Source organism: Acanthaster planci, linkage group LG07 (assembly GCF_054643075.1).
Source record: "Acanthaster planci isolate LZ-2023a linkage group LG07, COTS_SCS, whole genome shotgun sequence".
Lineage (NCBI taxonomy): Eukaryota > Metazoa > Echinodermata > Asteroidea > Valvatida > Acanthasteridae > Acanthaster > Acanthaster planci.
In genome coordinates, this window is record NC_141783.1 from 19880722 (window position 1) to 19906419 (window position 25698).

At 40.1% G+C, this 25698-nt stretch overlaps 1 protein-coding gene across 31 annotated transcripts in view; it reads right to left on the minus strand.

Annotated features, from left to right (window-relative positions):
• LOC110976081 (uncharacterized) overlaps nucleotides 1-25698 on the minus strand; it is a 92706-nt gene that overhangs the window by 23221 nt on the left and 43787 nt on the right. For 7 of the 31 annotated variants that reach the window (XM_087138671.1, XM_087138668.1, XM_087138670.1 and 4 more), the window contains 63 exons: nucleotides 23499-23612; nucleotides 22528-22641; nucleotides 22317-22430; nucleotides 22092-22205; nucleotides 21716-21829; nucleotides 21466-21579; nucleotides 21194-21307; nucleotides 20958-21071; nucleotides 20703-20816; nucleotides 20448-20561; nucleotides 20126-20239; nucleotides 19896-20009; nucleotides 19643-19756; nucleotides 19209-19322; nucleotides 18989-19102; nucleotides 18758-18871; nucleotides 18452-18565; nucleotides 18254-18367; nucleotides 18033-18146; nucleotides 17797-17910; nucleotides 17496-17609; nucleotides 17266-17379; nucleotides 16944-17057; nucleotides 16714-16827; nucleotides 16461-16574; nucleotides 16027-16140; nucleotides 15807-15920; nucleotides 15576-15689; nucleotides 15270-15383; nucleotides 15072-15185; nucleotides 14848-14961; nucleotides 14612-14725; nucleotides 14312-14425; nucleotides 14082-14195; nucleotides 13760-13873; nucleotides 13529-13642; nucleotides 13236-13349; nucleotides 12800-12913; nucleotides 12581-12694; nucleotides 12356-12469; nucleotides 12104-12217; nucleotides 11678-11791; nucleotides 11406-11519; nucleotides 11181-11294; nucleotides 10361-10474; nucleotides 10099-10212; nucleotides 9656-9769; nucleotides 9420-9533; nucleotides 9114-9227; nucleotides 8910-9023; nucleotides 8633-8746; nucleotides 8408-8521; nucleotides 8148-8261; nucleotides 7930-8043; nucleotides 7293-7406; nucleotides 7039-7152; nucleotides 5669-5782; nucleotides 4871-4984; nucleotides 4285-4398; nucleotides 3449-3562; nucleotides 1941-2057; nucleotides 1013-1126; nucleotides 51-164 (listed from right to left, as the gene is read on the minus strand). In XM_087138671.1, coding sequence (XP_086994797.1) covers nucleotides 51-164; nucleotides 1013-1126; nucleotides 1941-2057; nucleotides 3449-3562; nucleotides 4285-4398; nucleotides 4871-4984; nucleotides 5669-5782; nucleotides 7039-7152; nucleotides 7293-7406; nucleotides 7930-8043; nucleotides 8148-8261; nucleotides 8408-8521; nucleotides 8633-8746; nucleotides 8910-9023; nucleotides 9114-9227; nucleotides 9420-9533; nucleotides 9656-9769; nucleotides 10099-10212; nucleotides 10361-10474; nucleotides 11181-11294; nucleotides 11406-11519; nucleotides 11678-11791; nucleotides 12104-12217; nucleotides 12356-12469; nucleotides 12581-12694; nucleotides 12800-12913; nucleotides 13236-13349; nucleotides 13529-13642; nucleotides 13760-13873; nucleotides 14082-14195; nucleotides 14312-14425; nucleotides 14612-14725; nucleotides 14848-14961; nucleotides 15072-15185; nucleotides 15270-15383; nucleotides 15576-15689; nucleotides 15807-15920; nucleotides 16027-16140; nucleotides 16461-16574; nucleotides 16714-16827; nucleotides 16944-17057; nucleotides 17266-17379; nucleotides 17496-17609; nucleotides 17797-17910; nucleotides 18033-18146; nucleotides 18254-18367; nucleotides 18452-18565; nucleotides 18758-18871; nucleotides 18989-19102; nucleotides 19209-19322; nucleotides 19643-19756; nucleotides 19896-20009; nucleotides 20126-20239; nucleotides 20448-20561; nucleotides 20703-20816; nucleotides 20958-21071; nucleotides 21194-21307; nucleotides 21466-21579; nucleotides 21716-21829; nucleotides 22092-22205; nucleotides 22317-22430; nucleotides 22528-22641; nucleotides 23499-23612 — 7185 coding nt within the window. The remainder of the gene's footprint in view (nucleotides 1-50; nucleotides 165-1012; nucleotides 1127-1940; nucleotides 2058-3448; nucleotides 3563-4284; nucleotides 4399-4870; nucleotides 4985-5668; nucleotides 5783-7038; nucleotides 7153-7292; nucleotides 7407-7929; nucleotides 8044-8147; nucleotides 8262-8407; nucleotides 8522-8632; nucleotides 8747-8909; nucleotides 9024-9113; nucleotides 9228-9419; nucleotides 9534-9655; nucleotides 9770-10098; nucleotides 10213-10360; nucleotides 10475-11180; nucleotides 11295-11405; nucleotides 11520-11677; nucleotides 11792-12103; nucleotides 12218-12355; nucleotides 12470-12580; nucleotides 12695-12799; nucleotides 12914-13235; nucleotides 13350-13528; nucleotides 13643-13759; nucleotides 13874-14081; nucleotides 14196-14311; nucleotides 14426-14611; nucleotides 14726-14847; nucleotides 14962-15071; nucleotides 15186-15269; nucleotides 15384-15575; nucleotides 15690-15806; nucleotides 15921-16026; nucleotides 16141-16460; nucleotides 16575-16713; nucleotides 16828-16943; nucleotides 17058-17265; nucleotides 17380-17495; nucleotides 17610-17796; nucleotides 17911-18032; nucleotides 18147-18253; nucleotides 18368-18451; nucleotides 18566-18757; nucleotides 18872-18988; nucleotides 19103-19208; nucleotides 19323-19642; nucleotides 19757-19895; nucleotides 20010-20125; nucleotides 20240-20447; nucleotides 20562-20702; nucleotides 20817-20957; nucleotides 21072-21193; nucleotides 21308-21465; nucleotides 21580-21715; nucleotides 21830-22091; nucleotides 22206-22316; nucleotides 22431-22527; nucleotides 22642-23498; nucleotides 23613-25698) is intronic. The other 24 variants (XM_087138667.1, XM_087138685.1, XM_087138678.1 and 21 more) reach the window with 24 other exon arrangements.

A 25698-nucleotide genomic window follows, 5' to 3' on the forward strand; every position in this document is an offset into this window, starting at 1 on the left:
TAGCAGATATTTAGGACGTAACAATGAAGTGGGACAGAGGTTGTACTCACAGGTTTCACACAAGATGCCAGTGAATTCTGCTGGGCATTCACACCGATATCCCCCTGGGAAGGATACACATGTTGCTCCATTCATGCACCCATGGTTAGCACAGTTGTCCATTACTGAAACCAAATAAAAGTGTCCCCACAAGGTGAGACCTATTTGGGAAACTTTCCAAATGTTTAAAATGATTTGCTAAAATGTTTAAAATGAAATGCTTTGCTGCATTCCATGCAGAGGTTAATCTGGTATAAATTTAAATGTGAAGGTGAAAATTTTTTTTAAATCCAACAAGATTCGACCCTGAAAACAGACATCTGAGAGAACAACCTCCAAGGAGATAAAACAATTGAACTCCAGCGGCCTGCTGATTTGAAAAATAGTGTCGCCTAATACACTGGCTTGGAGGAAAATTTATCAATGTTTAATCAAGACCAGATATAATACAAGTCACATGACCAGTCACACGTTACAGGGTGAACAATGACTAAGGAATGCTTTCATTGTAGTTCACTTGAGTAGTGTGTGTCTTCAATCAAACTGGGGGTATCATGATGGTATAAAGATATCCTAAATAAAACACTGAAAAAAAAGTACATTTTAACATATTTTTGACAACTTGGGGAGTCAGGTTGGCACAGTGTTTCTTGACATGCCTTCCACCTCTGGGGGCCTGGGTTCAAATCTGGCTCAGTCCACATGTGGATTGGGTTTTCAGTCCCTACCTGAGTCTGTGAGTTTTAGCCAAAACATTACGCCAGGGTTTTCTTCCCACCTCTAAAACTGAACATTTCTTCATTGTCTTCTGCGTTCATTATTATCATGATCATCCTGTAATTGGCACTAAAATGCACTGTTTGATGACCAGGTATAAATAAAATAAATTTGGAAACTTATAAACTCTCTGGTCCACTGACAAACAGAATGACCAAGGCTTCGTCCAAAGCCCTTAACATTTAGACCTTTATACCTTGGTCACAGTTGGTTCCCAGATACCCTTCTGCACACTGGCATTGGTAAGCTGCTCCTGCCTCCATGCAACTCCCTCCATTTTGGCACGGGAAACTCGAGCAGGGAACGTGAACTGAAAAACAGAAAAAAGCAACGCAATTGGTGACAAAAGTAGTGCAACTCCAGTGCGCATGATTGAAAGATCTAATAAGCATGATTTCTTCTTGATTCACATAAAGGACATATCCATCACAGGATATTATTTGTCATTTTGAAGGACAGGTCTCATTACATCATTAAACGGGATAATTTTTTGCAATTTTTGCATGAACGGTCATCTTGGAAAAGACATTATTATCAGTCAGGTTTCTGTGACAGCCAAGTCTAAAAGACCTGTAACATGACATCATGTTTTGATTTCATGCTTGCTTTCCTATGGCAATGAAGGAACAAGCTCGATGGGCTGCGTCCTACCTCAATGTCATTGGAAGGCAAGCATATAAACAAAGCACAGTCATTATACTGGAGAAACGGCATAGCAAAAACACTGCATAGAAGAAATTATCAATCAAGATAAAATTCTGCCATATGATGAAGTGATGCAGTCACTTACATTTTTAAATGCATTTCAAATCTAGCTGTATTATGCTAGAAGCCCAAGAAAAGCTTATTTTGTGGTAACATTAGACCTAAAAGAAACTCTACGGTCCCTTAAATAAATTTGGAAAATTTTAAAGTGAAAAACAAAAGGGTGAAATGATGATAATCACAGGGAACCAAGCGATGACGCCAAACTTTATAATGAAATACAATCCATGAACTTCACACCACACTGCAAACCTCAAATTAGAAATTCAAACCACAGTACTGGTGGTGTAGCTTGCCAAATTTCATACTTTTCCTGGGCAAACCATTGGGGTGTGAAACTAAATAAACGGATATCATACTCTCGCAATTGAGACCGATGTATCCAGGCGCACAGGTACAGGTGAAAGATTGGAATTGATTGTTCTCGCAAGTAGCACCATTCAAACAGGGAGAGGAGTCACACGGGTCGACTTGTGCTATAAGACAAAAACGCAAGTACAAAAATCTTGCTCATTCCCCAATTCACAAAGACGATAAGTGATCTATTAGATAATACAGGAATTCAAAGATTGATGAAAAATTAACAATCTGCGATCAAAATCATCAGTGTGACGACGAACGAGTTTGAAGAAATGACTAAGGAATGATGAATGAACTGAGTTATAGTGGTTTTGTTTTCATTATTGATAGTCATGAATATCATCAATGAAAAAACTGCCTTCACAATGTGACGCATATTATTTTGTTGATGACCAATATTATTGCTAAATCTGCTAGTTACAGCATAGAGCTACAAACCCATGGTTACAGAGTCTCATGGCGGAAATCAAGTGTTTAAAGTATCAAATTATTAATTCGACATGATATGAATATGTGACATTATTTTCATGGGAGCAAATTTCAAATCTCTAAAAACAAGAAAAGTCCTCACAAATCCCTGTAAAACAAATGGAAAATTCAAGCCACAAACTCCTAAACAAAAGGCAATGTTACATGGACATAACTAAATTTCATTAAAACAAAGAAACTATACCATCATTTTCATTATTACACACAATACAGCCACCAAAACTTTAGGCTGGGATCAGCAGGGGTAAAGCGCAAAACATTTCAGTTAAGGCCTGTTTACTGAAAACAAAGACAAATGTTAAGATTACGATCCATTCCAAAAGACCAGACACAACTTTCTTGACCCTTCTTCCAAAACGTGGTTAGCCAGACTTTACAGTCTGTCCTATAACGACAAAAAAACAATCTTGTTAGAAAAACAATAACGAAGGAAACAAAACAAAAACTGTTAATAGGGAACAAAACTTGGGTACAAGGAAAAGGAAACGTACACAATATGCAAACATAACAGGTGAGATAAAACAAACTTTTTTAAAGATCATACAAACAGGTTTTCGACGGAACACACAATGCACCTATACTACATGTGCAACTCAAACGACAAAACAACACAGAGAATCATAAAAATCATGCAAATACACAAATTTGAAAATGGCTGGAACAAGAAAGACAATTTCAACAGGTTTTAGTTGTTGCTCTCGCACCGAAGGAAAACAGTATGGGCTGCAAAAAAGAAAAAGAAATCAAATAATTAATTTCATTAAAAATATTAAAAGTATGAATTGGTTTTAACAGCAAAGGAGGGAAAGATGAGTGATATTGTTATTGGGTTTGATGGAACAAAATATTTCTTTATTTGTTAATTATTCTCCTTCCACCATTTAAGATTCCGTCTCCAATGATCCCTGGTTTGGTCAGTAATTGAGCAAGACGATTGGATGAAGGGGAGCAGGTAGCCAGAGACAAAATGTAGTCTGGTGCCTGGTGGTGGTCAGTTTGAGGGAAGGATGAGGTTTACCGGTCTGGCAGCGGTCTCCCTCAAACCCTGCCGGGCACTGGCAAGTAAAACTGCCCGGTACGTCAATGCAGGTTGCTCCGTTCTGGCACAGACCCAAGGAACAGTCAAAGATGGCTAAAATGTAAAGGAAAACCAAGGTGACAAGATGAATCAGGTAAACTGTAGAAGGTTGAAGCACAAAGTATTACTTTCTGCAAATTGGCCGGATCTGACAAGACACATTTCAGTGTAATATTTGTGTTACTTGATTATCATTTTCCTGTTTATATTATGGGAAAAATAAGTCGTATGTAACCCCAATGTTTCCTTGCAACCCAATTATGATGAATGACAACTTCATGCCTAAGATAAAGATGACTACCCATTCCAGGCAAAAACAAGCTATTTGATTCTAAAGGACAACATACCTCAGCTTTTAAATGGCAAAAACTTATTTCTGCCTTTCATTTATACTCGGGCAAGTTCAACTTTGTGCACATTAAGTTGAAATTAGTTGCCTCTTTTGCAACATTTGAGCAATGGCCATTTGTCAATCACAGGTCACTTTTTCCTGCTAACCTGTACATAAAATACATCCCAGGTACCAGGTGAAATCAACCGAACTAATACCCATTTCTATGCCATACGTATGCACACATGCACATATCAGGGCTTTCCCGAGTTGCAACGACATAAAAATCAATCCCAAATCATCCATGTCCTAAGTCAAGCCAAGCATTCCTGTTTCTTAATCCTTTACTGCTGTTCACCTCCCTGGTTACCCTGACATACCAGCCTCTGCACATCAATCCAGCCCTAATAATCAACCAAATCAACAGATAAACAACAAAACTGACCTGTCTCGCAGAAGACGCCAGTAAACAGAGGTGGGCACTGACACCTGTAACCTCCTAGCTGCGATATGCAGACGGCGCCATTCATGCAGATATGGTTCATACAGTAGTCAATTTCTGTGGGAAAAATTAGAAAGGAAACTGGAGAAAAGATTCACAAAACCATCCTAAGCGGTCCTTCTCATTTTCACCTTCACGGAAAGCGATAGCAGTATTGTCAACTGGCTAAAACCGCAGCAAAAGCAAACTACTAATGTTTACAGGTTTTACCAACTTAAGGAAAACTTAAAGCACTGTACAGGTTATTTCAGAGCTTAAATGCAAGTAGTTTTCTTCTTGTCTTGATTTGATATGCTGAGCCCCTTTTTTGTAGGATAAATGTGTTTCTTGGTTTTAACAACTTGGTTAGGACAGGCATAACAATTAAAATGAAGTAACATAATGTTTACACGGCATTTTTTAAATAACATATCCTCTGTTTAGATGCACAGCACAGAGATCTTCTAAAGAGGTCACTTGTCCCTTTAAAAGTTTTGACCCCAGTGACTTTTAGGCAGCCTTAGACCCTATTCCTGCCAACTTTCTTTACCTGTTTCACAGGTAGCGCCTGTGAATCCGATAGCACACTGACATCTGTATCCATTCAATTCGTTGAGACAAGCAGCTCCGTTCAGACACGGCATGCTGCCACAAGGGTCAATTTCTGTCAGGATAAAGAAAAATAACAATTGAATTCTTTTTTGAGAGCTCTTCATTTCAAATGGAAATATTAACAAAATATGATTTAAACTGGACTGCAAAAAAAAAAATCATCAGTCTTACAGAACTGGCCAATGTTTTGTTCTTTCTACTTAGTTTAAGAGTTCAGTTTAAATTCAAATTCATTATTTCTACACTTCTACAAGAAACGTTCAGTAGTCACAACAAACAAAAAACACACACACAACACATGAACAAATAAAATTGCATACAGCCATTATGCACTTGCACAGTGGTGCATGTGCATGCACTGTTCAGTTAGTTTTAACAAATTCCTTTTTGTCGACTGTCACCTTTACTCGTGTATTCAAGGGAATCAGTCTTAAAAATGAACACAAGCTATGCTGTAGCCCTTTAAACTGAACATTAATGACCAGTATACTGTAGCCTTTTAAAGTGAACATTCATGACCAGTGTTGAAGTCCAAACCACTAGAAGACCACTAAGAGGAGCAGTCCAAACCCAGTCACAAGGGACATGCTGAACAACGACAAATGAATGTCTGTGTTGTAGCTCTTTCAGATAGCTTGTGACTTGAATTCAGACTGAAGGTCTTTTGTTGGACTCGTCCTGTGATGGTCTTCAGGGGGTCAAGACTACAACACACTGCCACTGACTGTTAAGCTACCATCTTCACAGTGGATTCCATTCCAGCCTGGCAGACACACGCACACATAGCCTGCAAGGAGGTCAGTGCAGGAAGCTCCGTTCTGGCACGGGTTAGCATTGCACTCGTCAATCTCTGCAAGGAAAGAGCCAGGCTAGCTAAGCAAAGCAGTGAAGCAAAGCAGTGATTGGGGATAGCAAGTTAAGGGCAAGTGGGGATAGCAGGTTAAGGGCAAGTGGGGATAGCTGGTTAAGGGCAAGTGGGGATAGCTGGTTAAGGGCAAGTGGGAATAGCAGGTTATTGGGCAAGTAGGGATAGCTGGTTAAGGGCAAGTGGGGATAGCTGGTTAAGGGCAAGTGGGGATAGCTGGTTAAGGGCAAGTGGGGATAGCAGGTTAAGGGCAAGTGGGGAGAGCAGGTTAAGGGCAAGTGGGGATAGCTGGTTAAGGGCAAGTGGGGATAGCAGGTTAAGGGCAAGTGGGGATAGCTGGTTAAGGGCAAGTGGGGATAGCAGGTTAAGGGCAAGTGGGAATAGCTGGTTAAGGGCAAGTGGGGATAGCAGGTTAAGGGCAAGTGGGGATAGCAGGTTAAGGGCAAGTGGGAATAGCTGGTTAAGGGCAAGTGGGGATAGCAGGTTATTGGGCAAGTGGGGATAGCAGGTTAAGGGCAAGTGGAGATAGCTGGTTAAGGGCAAGTGGGGATAGCAGGTTAAGGGCAAGTGGGAATAGCTGGTTAAGGGCAAGTGGGGATAGCAGGTTAAGGGCAAGTGGGGATAGCTGGTTAAGGGCAAGTGGGGATAGCTGGTTAAGGGCAAGTGGGGATAGCTGGTTAAGGGCAAGTGGGGATAGCAGGTTAAGGGCAAGTGGGGATAGCAGGTTAAGGGCAAGTGGGGATAGCAGGTTAAGGGCAAGTGGGGATAGCTGGTTAAGGGCAAGTGGGGATAGCTGGTTAAGGGCAAGTGGGAATAGCAGGTTAAGGGCAAGTGGGGATAGCTGGTTAAGGGCAAGTGGGGATAGCTGGTTAAGGGCAAGTGGGGATAGCAGGTTAAGGGCACGTGGGGATAGCAGGTTAAGGGCAAGTGGGGATAGCTGGTTAAGGGCAAGTGGGGATAGCTGGTTAAGGGCAAGTGGGGAGAGCAGGTTAAGGGCAAGTGGGGATAGCAGGTTAAGGGCAAGTGGGGATAGCTGGTTAAGGGCAAGTGGGGATAGCTGGTTAAGGGCAAGTGGGGATAGCAGGTTAAGGGCAAGTGGGGATAGCTGGTTAAGGGCAAGTGGGGATAGCAGGTTAAGGGCAAGTGGGGATAGCAGGTTAAGGGCAAGTGGGGATAGCAGGTTATTGGGCGAGTGGGGACAGCGTATTAATCTTTCCAAGCTTATCCCAAACAACACTTACGTGTATCACATCGAATGCCAGTGTATCCAGCGACACATCTGCACTGGTACGCATTCACCAAATCCATGCACGTTGCCCCGTTCAAGCATGGAGTGCTGGAGCATTCATCGATATCTGCAACAAAAGTTGAAAAGAAAACTTTCACAAACAAGCTCAGCAAAACAATCAACAATGGCATTTATTCAGGTCTAGAAAATGCACAGGAAAATAAATGACATTTGCTCAATTCTAAAATCATTCTATGATTTCAATACCTGTTTGACAACTCTCTCCTGTGAATCCAGCAGCACACTGACACTGGTATCCATTCACCATCTCAAGACAAGTGGCTCCATTCATACAAGGGAAGCTGCCACATTCTAAGACATCTGAAAACAATAATCACCATTTCAGTTACTTCACTGTTATGAACCGTTCTCAAAATCTCCCAGCATGCACAAAGCCCACCCTGTGACCTCAGTCCTGTTTGCATCTCTCTGTTAAACAAATGGCCTGGCAGCTCTGCAAATGATTAAAAAAAAACAGCTTATGGTGCATGGAAGTTGAAAACTGGTCACGGAAGAAGTTCTTTATCTAGTCTATACTCCTAGACTATGAACACTGACCAGCTATTGAATATCAATGAGGCTCCAACATAACAATCATATGTGCACCACCCGAAACTCCTGTTTGACTTTTCGTAACTGTCACTCAACATGTGATTTCACTTCATTTTCTTTTCTGAACCTTGCTGTTCTACTGCACTTGCGACTTGACTGTAAATGCAATGATTCTTTTATTCCAATGACACTGCAATACCGGTATAACATCAACTGATAAATTGGTTGCAAAGTATTTAAACAAACTGCTGTGACATATAACTTCATCTCGGTAATTGCTTCATCAACTCACTTACACCACAAGAGGTCCCTGTGTATCCAACTGGACACAAGCACAGGAAACCGTTCACTAAATTCAGACAGGTTGCTCCGTTCAAACAAGGCATGCTGGCACATTCATTAATATCTATAGATATAAAAAAATGAGACACGCACGATGGTGTGAACCGGGGAATGTGCCTTAATCATAACATTCGAAAGACATACTAATCTTGCAAATTATAGCTTTACCTGTTTCACAATCTTTGCCGGTGAATCCAGGAACACAGTCACAGCGGTAGCCAGCCACTAGGTCCACACAAGTACCTCCATTCCTACAAGGATTGCTAGCACACTCCATGATCACTGGAAAAGAACAAAGGTTCTGAAATATAGCAGAGGGTGACAGAAAATTTCGGAAGAGATCAGAAGCCAGTGTAAGCATTTTACTCTTTTCTTTACACAAGACAAGAATCAATGTGCATTTCAAATTTGAAACATTAAAAACTTACAATCTTGGCAGAAGATTCCTTCATAGCCTAGAGCACAGTCACATCTGTAGCCATTGGTCAGATCAACACAAGTTGCTCCATTCTCACAGGCATGAGACACACAGCTGTCGATGTCTGGTGAGAAAATTCACGCTTCAGTAACAGCAACAGAAGTATTGAATTTGTAATCATTTTGTGTCAGAGTTTGTGGATGAACAATACTTTATTTGGTGTAAGTGTAAATACCTGTTTGACAACTCTCTCCTGTGAATCCAGCAGCACACTGACATTGATATCCATTCACCATCTCAAGACAAGTTGCTCCATTCAAACAAGGGAAGCTGCCACATTCTAAGACATCTGAAATTGGGAAAATATATTATTTACATAGGAGGAACTTTCAAATATATGAATATCACATAAAAAACATGAAACAGCAGGTTTCTACTTAACCCCAATGTATTTGATGTAATAAATTGCTGTACAGTTGATCTTTATCTTGGTGGTTGTTCCATCAACTCACCTGTGCCACACAATGTCCCTGTGTATCCCATTGGACACATACACTGGAAACTGTTGACTAGATCCAGACAGGTTGCTCCATTCAAACAAGGTGTGTTTGCACATTCATCAATATCTACAACCAGAAAAAGGAAATCTTTGCTGAAAAAAAAACCAACTAAAACAATATTGAATATTGAAGTTAAGCGTGAAAGAATCAACTAACCTGTTTCACAGTCTTTGCCGGTGTATCCAGGAACACAATCACAGCGGTAGTCAGCCACTAGGTCCACACAGGTAGCTCCATTCCTACAAGGATTGCTAGCACACTCCATGATCACTGGAAAGACAACGAATAATCCAGAATATTTTCATCATTTTATTTTCACAAAAAGCCAAGTCACACATATTTTACCCTTGATTTTGTTTACATAAAACTAATAACGAGGGCAAAATAGATACTGCTCAAGATAGGTGGCATAGCTTCAGCCAAACAAATATGCAAGATGCCACTTTCTCTTAAAATACTTACAATCTTGGCAGAAAATTCCTTGGTAGCCTGGAGCACAGTCACATCTGTAGCCATTGGTCAGATCAACACAAGTGGCTCCATTCTCACAGGCATGAGACACACAGCTATCGATGTCTGGTGAGAAAATTTCAGCACATAAAATGTTATAACAGGAAGGTGTTATGATAGCTACTGAGAGAAGCCCACATAAGTGACAGCAAATATGTACAAGCTGTGATGGATTCAAAATTCCATACCTGTTTGACAACTCTCTCCTGTGAATCCAGCAGCACACTGACATTGATATCCATTCACCATCTCAAGACAAGTTGCTCCATTCATACAAGGGAAGCTACCACATTCTATGACATCTGAAAGACACAAAATAAGGCTGATTCAGAGCAAGGATACCTCCAAGAAGTATTTAATTCTGTGAGCTTATACACTATGAATTACTTTTTACCCAAAACAATGTAATTTTGAGACCACTATATACAACTAGATTGAATAATAAGACAAACATGCTTAGGTTTGACTCAAATCAACAACCACCGAGTTGCTACCGAAGATGTCTCAACAACTCAAATCACCAATATGCCAGTCGGCTATTAATCAATTGGAGTCCAAAGTTGTAACATGGACATTGATTAATGAATGCCGACCATCAAACGTGATCTTGCTAATTGCTTCATCAACTCACCTGTGCCACAAAAGGTCCCTGTGTATCCCATTGGACACACACACTGGAAACTGTTAACTAGATCCAGACAGGTTGCTCCATTTAAACAAGGAAGAGTATCACACTCGTTGATATCTACACAAAAAAGGTAAAAATTCAGTCTTAAAGAACAGTGCCAAGTCCTTTAACAAATTGTCACTGATCTGCAACTTCTGGTAATCCAGGATTTTTATGCAGTGTGTTGCACAATTTCATTTGCCATATGGCTTCAAGCAGACCTTACCAGTTTCACAGTCTTTGCCGGTGTACCCTGGAACACAGTCACAGCGGTAGTCAGCCACTAGGTCCACGCAGGTAGCTCCATTCCTACAAGGATTGCTGACACACTCCATGATCACTAGAAAAGAGGACGAATTAGCGGCATATTGAAGCCTATTCAACAATTTACAAGACCGACAAAGAGTTGTTTTTAAAGAAAAGTAAATATTACAGATACTGTCATGTGCTACAACAACTTTTTGAAATTCTAAACAACTTTTTAAAATTCTAAACAGGCCAATTTAAAACAAGTTTTTCTACTGAACATGCTTCAGTGAGGGCATAGAAATCCTCAGAAATTTCTTTTCCAATGTCTACGACAAATAAACACAGTCTTTGGTATCCCATAACTAACTTCATAAAGCCAAAAAAATCTCCTGATGCCGGAAATTGGACCTGTGTCCCCGATGAATTTTTCCAACGGCACTGAACCAAACACTCCCAGCTATTGGATCATTTGTTTACTGACAGAGATGACAATACGACCTCAGGAATAAGCAGGCTAGCTTCAATTTGACGTGAAAAAAGCAGCTCTCAAGAGTGACTCCCAACATTTGAAAATGATCAAACCAAATCATGATGTGCCCGTTTTCCAGAAATTTGACATGAAAAAAGCAGCTCTCAAGAAGAACTTTCAACATTCAGAAATGACAGAAACGTAGCCTTGCTTTGCTCCACTTCAGTTACATCAGACCAAATCATGATGTGCCCATTGTCCAGAAATGGACAACAGCTTTAAGAAACAACCAAACTCAACTTTGTTTTAAAAAATTGTTTGAACTTACACTCTTGGCAGAAGATTCCTTGGTAGCCTGGAGCACAGTCACATCTGTAGCCATTGGTCAGATCAACACAAGTGGCTCCATTCTCACAGGCATGAGACACACAGCTGTCGATGTCTGGTGAGAAAATTTACACTCCAGTAACAGCAACAGAAGTATTGAATTTGTAATCATTTTGTGTCAGAGTTTGTGGATGAACAATCCTTTATTTGGTGTAAGTGTAAATACCTGTTTGACAACTCTCTCCTGTGAATCCAGCAGCACACTGACATTGATATCCATTCACCATCTCAAGACAAGTTGCTCCATTCATACAAGGGAAGCTGCCACATTCTATCACATCTGAAATTGAGAAAAAGTACCAATACACATGCAGAACTCTAAAAATAATAAAAATATCTCACCGGAAAAAAATAAAACAGAGGGTTTTGACTTAAACTCCCCTGAATTTGATGTAAGAAGTTGGTGTGAATTTGAACTTGGTGCTTGTTTCAACTCACCTGTGCCACACAAGGTCCCTGTATATCCCATTGGACACACACACTGGAAACTGTTGACTAGATCCAGACAGGTTGCGCCATTTAAACAAGGAAGAGTAGCACACTCATCGATATCTGCCAAAGAAAAATATTTTTAGAAATTCAAGTGTGGTGTACAACCCCTAAAACTGGTCCAAAAATGGTCGAGTGTCTGGTTCCTGCTTCCACAATTATTCAGGGTTACAATAACTACAGAGAAATCAGAAACAGTCTAGAACAAGAAACGACACACATCAACCTGTTCAGTGCATTTGCTGGCCTCTGGTGGAGGCCAATTCCGTACTGGTTGACGAAACCGTCACACTAAAAACCCACGACATATTTTTGTAAAGAACCCAACACTGGTTAACGATAACTTTTAGAAAAATGCTGCAAAGTTGAACTAACCTATTTCGCAGTCTCTCCCAGAATAACCAGGAGCACAATCGCAGCGGTAGCCAGCCACTAGGTCCACACAGGTACCTCCATTCCTACAAGGAATGCTAGTACACTCCAAGATCACTGGAAAACAGAAATGGCAGAAAACTTTGAAAGACTAAACACAAATGTGACAGAGCAAGAGTGAGGCACTTTTTAAGTAAAGTACAAAATAAAACCAAATGAGAGTTGTATTCATTCGAATTCGTGTAAGAAACTTACACTCTCGACAGAAGATTCCTTCATAGCCTGGAGCACAGTCACATCTGTAGCCATTGGTCAGATCAACACAAGTGGCTCCATTCTCACAGGCATGAGACACACAACTATCGATGTCTAGTGAGAAAATTAACACTTCAGTAACAGCAACAGAAGTATTGAATTTGTAATCATTTTGTGTCAGAGTTTGTGGATGAACAATACTTTATTTGGTGTAAGTGTAAATACCTGTTTGACAACTCTCTCCTGTGAATCCAGCAGCACACTGACATTGATATCCATTCACCATCTCAAGACAAGTTGCTCCATTCATACAAGGGAAGCTGCCGCATTCTATGACATCTGAAAGAGACAAAAACCAACAAAAAAAGTTCAGCTATCTCCATAACATGAACAAAACTACTTTAAAATTTGGGCTTAATCTTGGTTGTAGTTCCATCAACTCACCTGTGCCACACAAGGTCCCTGTGTATCCCATTGGACACACACACTGGAAACTGTTGACTAGATCCAGACAGGTTGCGCCATTCAAACAAGGACTGGAGGCACATTCATCAATATCTGTACATGAAAAATGAGGAAAGAGTACGGTCACATGCCCAAACACCTCCTACGATAAAAAGAACTGCGCAATTGCCAGGATCTGACCTCCTCAAGTTAGGGTTAAAATGACAAGAGCAGGTCAAGGAGTCTTCACACTTTCAACAGATTGCAAACAGGAAATGATATGCCAGAACCAGTTAAGAAAATTTTTTGGCACAAAGAGAACTGTGGCTGGCTAGCAAAATATTTTGTTTCTTTAGGCATAAAAATTATGGTACGCATTTGTGAAGCAACTTCTATCTCCTATATCTTTGAAATTAGGCCTAAAAGAGGAACTAACCTGTTTCACAGTCTTTGCCGGTGTATCCAGGAACACAATCACAGCGGTAGTCAGCCACTAGGTCCACACAGGTACCTCCGTTAATACAGGGATTGCTGGCACACTCCATGATCACTGGAAAAACAGCAAATTACACAAAATTTCTTCATCTGTTTGTTTTCACAAAAAGCCAAGTCTTCCCTGTTTTATGCCTAGTTTACAAAACACCCGAAACTGGCCATAAATTGCAAAATTGGCAAAATAACTACATTTAAACAATTATTCAAGTTTCTGCTTTCTCTCCAAGTACTTACAATCTTGGCAGAAGATTCCTTGGTAGCCTGGAGCACAGTCACATCTGTAGCCATTGGTCAGATCAACACAAGTGGCTCCATTCTCACAGGAATGCGACACACAGCCATTGATGTCTGACATTAAAAAATTTGACACACATGTTTGTCGCCACAATAGTCACAAAACTATTATTTGAAGGATCTGCAAACTATTCAACAGTGTCTCATTACTCACTGAGATGAATTCAATACCTGTTTCACAATGAGTTCCTGTGAATCCAGCAGCACACTGGCACTGGTATCCATTCACCATCTCAAGACAAGTTGCTCCATTCATACAAGGGAAGCTGATGCATTCAGCAATATCTGGAAACAACAAAATCCTACAAGTTACAGGAAACTGGCTAAATTCAAACCTTGTTGCCAGGCAACAAGTCGCCCTCTAATGCTCATGTATGCTTCATGTACGCCATCCACAGAAATAAACAACAACATTAATTTCACACCCTTCATCAAAAACAAGGTGCTGCAGATACCATTGAATGCAATCTTGGAAATCACCCCATCTACCCACCTGTGCCACACAAGGTCCCAGTGTATCCTGTCGGACACACACACTGGAAACTGTTGATGAGATTCACACAGAATGCTCCATTCAAGCAGGGGGAGTTGGCACACTCATCAATGTCTGTGAATTACATAAAAAGAACATGTGAGGAAAAAAACAAACAAACAAACAAACAAAAAGCAGCAGCAAAGTGTTTCTGAAGCACTGTTGTGAATCCCTCAAGATGCCTATCCAACCTGTTTCACAGTCTTTGCCAGTGTATCCAGGAACACAATCGCAGCGGTAGTCAGCCACTAGGTCCACACAGGTAGCTCCATTCCTACAAGGATTGCTTGTACATTCCATGATCACTGGAAAGACAGCAAATTATCCAGAATTATCAAGAATTTTTGCAAAAAGCCAAGTCACACATATTTTACCCTTGATTTTGTTTACATAAAACCAGTAACGAGGGCAAAATAGATACTGCTCAAGATAGGTGACATAGCTTCAGCCAAACAAATATGCAAGATGCCACTTTCTCTTAAAATACTTACAATCTTGGCAGAAAATTCCTTGGTAGCCTGGAGCACAGTCACATCTGTAGCCATTGGTCAGATCAACACAAGTTGCTCCATTCTCACAGGCATGAGACACACAACTATCGATGTCTGGTGAGAAAATTTCAGCACATAAAATGTTACAGCAGGAAGGTGTTGTGACAGCTGCTAAGAAAAGCCCACATAAGTGACAGCAAATATCTACAAGCTGTGATGGATTCATAATTCCATACCTGTTTGACAACTCTCTCCTGTGAATCCAGCAGCACACTGACATTGATATCCATTCACCATCTCAAGACAAGTTGCTCCATTCATACAAGGGAAGCTGCCACATTCTATGACATCTGAAAGTGACACAATTTGTTAAACCTTTAAAGTCAAACAATCTCAAAGATAACAAACACCCACAACTGTGACATCCAACTTCATTTTGATAATTGTTCCATCAACTCACCTGTGCCACACAAGGTCCCTGTATATCCCATTGGACACACACACTGGAAACTGTTGACTAGATCCAGACAAGTTGCTCCATTCAAGCAAGGAATAACGCCACATTCATCGATATCTACAAAAGCAGACACAAAATCCTTAATAAAACATAAGAAAACAACTTACAGTGCCAAAGTAAATCATAACAACATCAACTAACCTGTTTCACAGTCTTTGCCGGTGTATCCAGGAACACAATCACAGCGGTAGTCAGCCACTAGGTCCACACAGGTAGCTCCATTAATGCAAGGATTGCTGACACACTCCATGATCACTGGAAAAACAGCAAATTACACCAAGTTTCTTCATCTTTTTGTTTTCACAAAAAGCCAAGTCTTCCCCATTTTATGCCTGATTTACATAAAACTTAGTTTAAGAAGGCAAAACTGGCCATAAATTGTGTAACTGGCGAAATAACTTCATCTAAACAATTATGCAAATTTCTGGTTTCTCTTCAAGTACTTACAATCTTGGCAGAAGATTCCCTCATAGCCTGGAGCACAGTCACATCTGTAGCCATTGGTCAGATCAACACAAGTTGCTCCATTCTCACAGGCATGAGACACACAGCTGTCGATGTCTGACACAAAAGAAATTGAAACACATTTTACTCACCACATTAGTCACAAAACTAATATCTGAAGGATCTGCAAACTATTCAACTGTGCCTCATTACTCACTGAAATGAATTCAATACCTGTTTGACAACTCTCTCCTGTGAATCCAGCAGCACACTGACATTGATATCCATTCACCATCTCAAGACAAGTTGCTCCATTCATACAAGGGAAGCTGCCACATTCTATGACATCTGAAAGAGACAAAAACCAATTAAAAAAAGTTCAGCTATCTCCATAACATGAACAAAACTACTTTAAAATTTGGGCTTAATCTTGGTTGTAGTTCCATCAACTCACCTGTGCCACACAAGGTCCCTGTGTATCCCATTGGACACACACACTGGAAACTGTTGACTAGATCCAGACAGGTTGCGCCATTCAAACAAGGACCGGAGGCACATTCATCAATATCTGTACATGAAAAATGAGGAAAGAGTATGGTCACATGCCCAAACACCTCCTACGATAAAAAGAACTGCGCAATTGCCAGGATCTGACCTCCTCAAGTTAGGGTTAAAATGACAAGAGAAGGTCAAGGAGTCTTCACACTTTCAACAGATTGCAAACAGGAAATGATATGCCAGAACCAGTTAAGAAAATTTATTGGCACAGAGAACTGTGGCTAGCTAGAAAATTGTTTTGTTTCTTTAGGCATAAAAATTATGGTATGAATTTGTGAAGCACCTTCTATCTGTTATATCTTTGAAATTAGGCCCAAAAGAGGAACTAACCTATTTCACAGTCTTTGCCGGTGTATCCAGGAACACAATCACAGCGGTAGTCAGCCACTAGGTCCACACAGGTACCTCCATTCCTACAAGGATTGCTAGCACACTCCATGATCACTGGAAAATATACAACAGAAAGGGCAGAAAAATTTGAAAGATTAAACACAACGCAAGAGCGAGAATGAGACACTTCATAGGAAAATACAAAATAAGAATAATTTAAGTTCGAACTTGTCCACAAAACTTGTCAACTCACAATCTTGGCAGAAGATTCCTTCATAGCCTGGAGCACAGTCACATCTGTAGCCATTGGTCAGATCAACACAAGTTGCTCCATTCTCACAGGAATGAGACACACAACTATCGATGTCTGACATAAAAAAATTGAAACACATTTTAGTCACCACAATAGTCACAAAACTATTATTTGAAGGATCTGCAAACTATTCAACAGTGTCTCATTACTCACTGAGATGAATTCAATACCTGTTTCACAATGAGTTCCTGTGAATCCAGCAGCACATTGACACTGGTATCCATTCACCATCTCAAGACAAGTTGCTCCATTCATACAAGGGAAGCTGATGCATTCAGCAATATCTGGAAACAACACAATCCTACAAGTTACAGGAAACTGGCTAAATTTAAACCTTGTTGCCAGGCAACAAGTCGCCCTCTAATGCTCATGTATGCTTCATGTACGCCATCCACAGAAATAAACAACAACATTAATTTCACACCCTTCATCAAAAACAAGGTGCTGCAGATACCATTGAATGCAATCTTGGAAATCACCCCATCTACCCACCTGTGCCACACAAGGTCCCAGTGTATCCTGTCGGACACACACACTGGAAACTGTTGATGAGATTCACACAGAATGCTCCATTCAAGCAGGGGGAGTTGGCACACTCATCAATGTCTGTGAATTACATAAAAAGAACATGTGAGGAAAAAAACAAACAAACAAACAAACAAAAAGCAGCAGCAAAGTGTTTATGAAGCACTGTTGTGAATCCCTCAAGATGCCTATCCAACCTGTTTCACAGTCTTTGCCAGTGTATCCAGGAACACAATCGCAGCGGTAGTCAGCCACTAGGTCCACACAGGTAGCTCCATTCCTACAAGGATTGCTTGTACATTCCATGATCACTGGAAAGACAGCAAATTATCCAGAATTATCAAGAATTTTTGCAAAAAGCCAAGTCACACATATTTTACCCTTGATTTTGTTTACATAAAACCAGTAACGAGGGCAAAATAGATACCGATCACGATAGGTGACATAGCTTCAAGCCAAACAAATATGCAAGATACCACTTTCTCTTAAAATACTTACTATCTTGGCAAAAGATTCCTTGGTAGCCTGGAGCACAGTTACATCTGTAGCCATTGGTCAGATCAACACAAGTTGCTCCATTCTCACAGGCATGAGACACACAACTATCGATGTCTGGTGAGAAAATTTCAGCACATAAAATGTTACAACAGGAAGGTGTTGTGACAGCTGCTAAGAAAAGCCCACATAAGTGACAGCAAATATGTACAAGCTGTGATGGATTCATAATTCCATACCTGTTTGACAACTCTCTCCTGTGAATCCAGCAGCACACTGACATTGATATCCATTCACCATCTCAAGACAAGTTGCTCCATTCATACAAGGGAAGCTGCCACATTCTATGACATCTGAAAGTGACACAATTTGTTAAACCTTTAAAGTCAAACAATCTCAAAGATAACAACCCACAACTGTGACATCCAACTTCATTTTGATAATTGTTCCATCAACTCACCTGTGCCACACAAGGTCCCTGTATATCCCATTGGACACACACACTGGAAACTGTTGACTAGATCCAGACAAGTTGCTCCATTCAAGCAAGGAATAACGCCACATTCATCGATATCTACAAAAGCAGACACAAAATCCTTAATAAAACATAAGAAAACAACTTACAGTGCCAAAGTAAATCATAACAACATCAACTAACCTGTTTCACAGTCTTTGCCGGTGTATCCAGGAACACAATCACAGCGGTAGTCAGCCACTAGGTCCACACAGGTAGCTCCGTTAATACAAGGATTACTAGCACACTCCATGATCACTGGAAAAACAGCAAATTACACCAAGTTTCTTCATCTTTTTGTTTTCACAAAAAGCCAAGTCTTCCCCATTTTATGCCTGAATTACATAAAACTTAGTTTAAGAAGGCAAAACTGGCCATAAATTGTGTAACTGGCGAAATAACTTCATCTAAACAATTATGCAAATTTCTGGTTTCTCTTCAAGTACTTACAATCTTGGCAGAAGATTCCCTCATAGCCTGGAGCACAGTCACATCTGTAGCCATTGGTCAGATCAACACAAGTTGCTCCATTCTCACAGGCATGAGACACACAGCTGTCGATGTCTGACACAAAAGAAATTGAAACACATTTTACTCACCACATTAGTCACAAAACTAATATCTGAAGGATCTGCAAACTATTCAACTGTGCCTCATTACTCACTGAAATGAATTCAATACCTGTTTGACAACTCTCTCCTGTGAATCCAGCAGCACACTGACATTGATATCCATTCACCATCTCAAGACAAGTTGCTCCATTCATACAAGGGAAGCTGCCACATTCTATGACATCTGAAAGAGACAAAAACCAATTAAAAAAAGTTCAGCTATCTCCATAACATGAACAAAACTACTTTAAAATTTGGGCTTAATCTTGGTTGTAGTTCCATCAACTCACCTGTGCCACACAAGGTCCCTGTGTATCCCATTGGACACACACACTGGAAACTGTTGACTAGATCCAGACAGGTTGCGCCATTCAAACAAGGACTTGAGGCACATTCATCAATATCTGTACATGAAAAATGAGGAAAGAGTATGGTCACATGCCCAAACACCTCCTATGATAAAAAGAACTGCGCAATTGCCAGGATCTGACCTCCTCAAGTTAGGGTTAAAATGACAAGAGAAGGTCAAGGAGTCTTCACACTTTCAACAGATTGCAAACAGGAAATGATATGCCAGAACCAGTTAAGAAAATTTATTGGCACAGAGAACTGTGGCTAGCTAGAAAATTGTTTTGTTTCTTTAGGCATAAAAATTATGGTATGAATTTGTGAAGCAACTTCTATCTGTTATATCTTTGAAATTAGGCCCAAAAGAGGAACTAACCTATTTCACAGTCTTTGCCGGTGTATCCAGGAACACAATCACAGCGGTAGTCAGCCACTAGGTCCACACAGGTACCTCCGTTAATACAAGGATTACTAGTACACTCCATGATCACTGGAAAATATACAACAGAAAGGGCAGAAAAATTTGAAAGATTAAACACAACGCAAGAGCGAGAATGAGACACTTCATAGGAAAATACAAAATAAGAATAATTTAAGTTCGAACTTGTCTACAAAACTTGTCAACTCACAATCTTGGCAGAAGATTCCTTCATAGCCTGGAGCACAGTCACATCTGTAGCCATTGGTCAGATCAACACAAGTTGCTCCATTCTCACAGGAATGAGACACACAACTATCGATGTCTGACATAAATAAATTGAAACACATTTTAGTCACCACAATAGTCACAAAACTATTATTTGAAGGATCTGCAAACTATTCAACAGTGTCTCATTACTCACTGAGATGAATTCAATACCTGTTTCACAATGAGTTCCTGTGAATCCAGCAGCACATTGACACTGGTATCCATTCACCATCTCAAGACAAGTTGCTCCATTCATACAAGGGAAGCTGATGCATTCAGCAATATCTGGAAACAACAAAATCCTACAAGTTACAGGAAACTGGCTAAATTCAAACCTTGTTGCCAGGCAACAAGTCGCCCTCTAATGCTCATGTATGTTTCATGTACGTCATCCAAAGAAATAAACAACAACATTAACTTCACACCCTTCATCAAAAACAAGGTGCTGCAGATACCATTAAATGCAATCTTAGAAATCACCCCATCTACCCACCTGTGCCACACAAGGTCCCAGTGTATCCTGTCGGACACACACACTGGAAACTGTTGACGAGATTCACACAGAATGCTCCATTCAAGCAGGGGGAGTTAGCACACTCATCAATGTCTGTGGATTACATAAAAAGAACATGTGAGGACAAAAAATAAACAAACAAACAAACAAACCAACAAACAAACAAACAAACATAAAGCAGCAGCAAAGTGTTTATGAAGCACTGTTGTGAATCCCTCAAGATGCCCATCTAACCTGTTTCACAGTCTTTGCCAGTGAATCCAGGAACACAATCGCAGCGGTAGTCAGCCACTAGGTCCACACAGGTACCTCCGTTAATACAGGGATTGCTGGCACACTCCATGATCACTGGAAAATATACAACAGAAAGGGAGGAGAATACTTTGAAAGACTAAACACACCACAAGAGCGAGAATGAGACACTTCATAGGAAAATACAAAATAAGAATAATTTAAGCTCGAACTTGTCTACAAAACTTGTCAACTTACAATCTTGGCAGAAGATTCCTTCATAGCCTGGAGCACAGTCACATCTGTAGCCATTGGTCAGATCAACACATAATGCTCCATTCTCACAGGCATGAGACACACAGCTGTCGATGTCTGGTGAGAAAATTTCAGCATGTAAAATGTTACAACAGGAAGGTGTTATGACAGCTGCTAAGAAAAGCCCACATAAGTGACAGCAAATATGTACAAGCTGTGATGGATTCATAATTCCATACCTGTTTGACAACTCTCTCCTGTGAATCCAGCAGCACACTGACACTGGTATCCATTGACCATCTCAAGACAAGTCGCTCCATTCATACAAGGGAAGCTGCCACATTCTATGACATCTGAAATTGAGAAAAAGTACCAATACACATGCAGAACTCTCAAAATAATAAAAATATTTCACCAGAAAAAAATAAAACAGAGGGTTTTGACTTAAACTCCCCTGAATTTGATGTAAGAAGTTGGTGTGAATTTGAACTTAGTGCTTGTTTCAACTCACCTGTGCCACACAAGGTCCCTGTATATCCCATTGGACACACACACTGGAAACTGTTGACTAGATCCAGACAAGTTGCTCCATTCAAACAAGGAAGAGTATCACACTCATTGATATCTACACAAAAAAGTAAAAAAAAACAGTCAATCATACAGAGCAGTAGACAATATTTTAACATACCACCACTGGTTGGCAACTACTTCAGGTTTTGTCCCACAAAATCTTTTGCCATATGGCTTCAAGCAGACCGTACCTGTTTCACAGTCTTTGCCGGTGTATCCAGGAACACAATCACAGCGGTAGTCAGCCACTAGGTCCACACAGGTACCTCCGTTAATACAAGGATTGCTAGTACACTCCAAGATCACTGGAGGCAAACACAGAACGATAATTACAATGGCATAAGCCCTTTTGGTTGTGAATGGCCAAGTTTAAATACTTGAAGAGTCCTTCTTACATTAAGGATCAGTGAAAAATAAACAATTTCAAAAATTTCCTTAATCGCTTTGTTTACTAAAGATGCCATTTTCAAGCAATCCAAATTTGATCCTGAACCACGCAACAGAAAGGAGGTTTGAGTAAGACCCACAACTAACAGTCAAAAAGTATTCTATGCTTCAAGTACTTACTATCCTGGCAGAAGATTCCTTGGTAGCCTGGGGCACAGTCACATCTGTAGCCATTGGTCAGATCAACACAAGTGGCTCCATTCTCACAGGAATGAGACACACAACTATCGATGTCTGGTGAGAAAATTAACACTTCAGTAACAGCAACAGAAGTATTGAATTTGTGATCATTTTGTGTCAGAGTTTGTGGATGAACAATACTTTATTTGGTGTAAGTGTAAATACCTGTTTGACAACTTTCTCCTGTGAATCCAGCAGCACACTGACACTGGTATCCATTCACCATCTCAAGACAAGTTGCTCCATTCATACAAGGGAAGCTGCCGCATTCGATGACATCTAAAAAACACCAAATAAATTTCATGGACAGCATAGATGGACAGACCAAACTGCTATACATTAGAACGTCATCTTTATAACTATTTCATGGACTCACCTGTGCCACACAAGGTCCCTGTGTATCCCATTGGACACATACACTGGAAACTGTTGACTAAATCCAGGCAGGTTGCTCCATTCAAACAAGGACTGGAGGCGCACTCATCAATATCTTTGAGAAATAGCAAGAAACACTATAAATTTGATTTATAAATTTGAAGTCCAATGGGCTCAAAGACAGAAAATGGACCAAAGAAGGACATGATTCAAAATACATCTATTAACCACCATAACTCTACTCAAATGGTTATTAACAACTGTCTTCTTGATTTCTGTTAATCTACTTAACATTATATTACAACATTACATGTTTGAAATACACATATTAACAACGATAATTCCCTATGCGTGCTGTTATCAACGACCCATCTTCTTGATTTCTGTTAATTTACTCTCCTTCCTGACACTACTCCGAACCACTTGCCATGCAAAACAATTTTACTTCAATCAGGACAAAGCATAATCCCACATATTTGAATTGCACTTCACCTTAAATGAACTTTTTGAAATCAAAATTAGGAATTCAGCTTGACAATGTTTGGGGATAAAATTAATTTATCATTCGAGGGACTGTTTATGCTACAGGTAAAAAAAGTATTGGAAAATCTATAACATAATCATTTGTAAAACTTGGACATATTGTGGGTGAGAATTTTGACATTTACTACTGATTTCCATCGTACAAGTTCAGGGCTATGAGCTCTTTAGAAATTTTGGTCATGTTGTACTAGTTTACATTTAAAATTCACTCGCCGTCAACAGACTGACCACTCATAGCAAGTGCACCTGTTCCGTTTGGGTGGAAGTTCATTCTAAGAGTGGGTCTTGCAGTAAAGACAGCTTAGTGCCATGAAGCTTTGAAGACAGTGATTTGTGGATCACACTATTTGGTGAAAAGGAGTCAGAAAGGATCTTGATCCAGGAGTGGGTTTGTACTGGAGGCGGGGCAGACTGCAGCAAGGAACCAACCTATTTCGCACAAGTCTCCCGTGTACCCTGGTAGACACTGACACTGGTAGCCATTTACCAAATCGATGCACATTGCTCCATTCTGGCAGGGGAGGCTGATGCACTCCAAAATGGCTACAATTCAAACAGGAAAGTACAAGCATCAAAATGAAACTTTAGAAAAGGCAATAAACATGCCTTCTTGGCCAACAAAGAATTCACACAAAGTGACCGGGCCTCATCTGAATGTAAGTTGATTTGCTGACACTGGAAAAAATGCTTCAATGTTAACTTCACTCCAAGATGGTCTGATATTTGTGCCTTCCTTAGACTACATATATGTGTATGCCAAGCATCATTTGTAACCAAATGCAGTTCCTGAACACTTTTTTTCCTCTCAACACAAGTTGAGGACATTAAATAATGTGAAAGTCAATTCCTCAGGGTTTGTGACGGATTGTCCACCGCCTCCAATGAAGGAAACAGAAAAAAACCACATTTTGGAGGGATTTTTTTCAGATGTCTTCATGGGAACCAGCCGGACTGATTTAGCTGAGAGGCAAAAAAATTGACATTGTAAAAGCGAATTCTGAGTACCGTTATGTAAGGTTTATCAATATTGACTGAGGAAAGGTTTGGGGGAGGAGGTTGAGGATGATGTTAGAAATAGCTGCAATTACATGTACTTTGAAATTCTCTCTGCAAACTTGTAAAATTCCAACTGTCTTCCACATTCAGAACTTTTTGGTAAACTTAAGCCAATTCAGTAGAGTCAACTCTCATTATAACAAAGCTGCAGGGCCCACAAAAATTGTTTTGCTATAACAAGGTCTGTTGCTATAAAACAAAGAAAAACAAATGAATTAAAAAAATTAGGATTCTCAGAATTCGCTCTCTATGAGAGTATTTTGTTATAAAAGTATTCTGTATATCAAGAGTGAGCTGCATCTGTTACGTACAGATGCATCTACAATACACTAATTATTAACAAATACACAATTTGCAAACAATGCTAGGACAGTCTGTTAAAAAACCAAAACAGCACGGGCGGTGACAACAGACAATTAAAACTCATTTTCACACACAATCAGCTTCCTTCAAGCTGTGGAGCTCAGAATTAAGCTGGGTTATACACACAAAAGGTCAACACACAACATTTGAAGCAAGATATGGGACGGAGAGAACCCCTCCGGCCTTTGTGTTGGTCATTGTTTGATCGGAATCTCAGGAATTCTTTACAGACTTCTAGGGGGGAGTGTTAGGTAATAATAGTCTACAGTGTGTATAGGGATTGGACAGGTGAGGGGGGTACCCCTCTGTCCCATATCTTGCCTGGTATGACACACAGTTTCATTTTCTAAGCAAGTTTAACTGAGCAGCAGTCATTCCACAAAAGTTAGCATCCACTTCCACTGCCGTCTTTCCCAAAGCATTCCTGCATGTCCTTTGCTCTGGATTGGTGGATTTCAGATAATCTACTTCAGTGTAGCACTAGAAAAATGTTACAGTTAAGTCTTTAAAACAATATTTTTAATGTTGACTAAGGCTTAATAAAAACTGCAAGACATTTACTATTTAGTTAATATCAAAGTCACTTCACATATATCCCAGTTGAGCACTACATTTACTTTGTTTGCACCAAGATACAGGCTTTCTAACATATTTGCAAATCTTATTAAAACAAAACTAGGCATCATTTTTCCAAACCACAGACAGATGTGACACAGATTTTCAATAAAGGAGTTGGTTACACAGCAAATAAACTAGTCTTTTTTCAAGAGGTGTAGTTGACTTCTATTCAGAGTCCCAAAACAATTCTGACTACAACAGCAGGTGATCCAAGTCGGAACAATGTTCGCATTGGAACATTCTTAAGAATTCCAATTCTTTATATTCCCTTTGAACACCCCAATTACAGCATGATTTATTTCAGAACATATGGTAAAGTACGCAAGCTGAAATGTATCACAATCTGACATATCAATCCCAGCAGAAAACTGCCATAAATAAAATATCTGGTAGGATACAAATGTCAAGACCTGCAAATTTTAAAAACTGTTCAGTTTGGGTCACTCCAGTCAGCAAGCAGTATTTCAGTGCTTACAGGACTCAGAAGAGAACAAATACTACACCTCTGGCATTGTAACACAGATCCATTTCTTGCTACGTTCGTACAAGGCTATTGCTGCTAAAACTTACTTCCCTCTTCCAGTGCATTAGA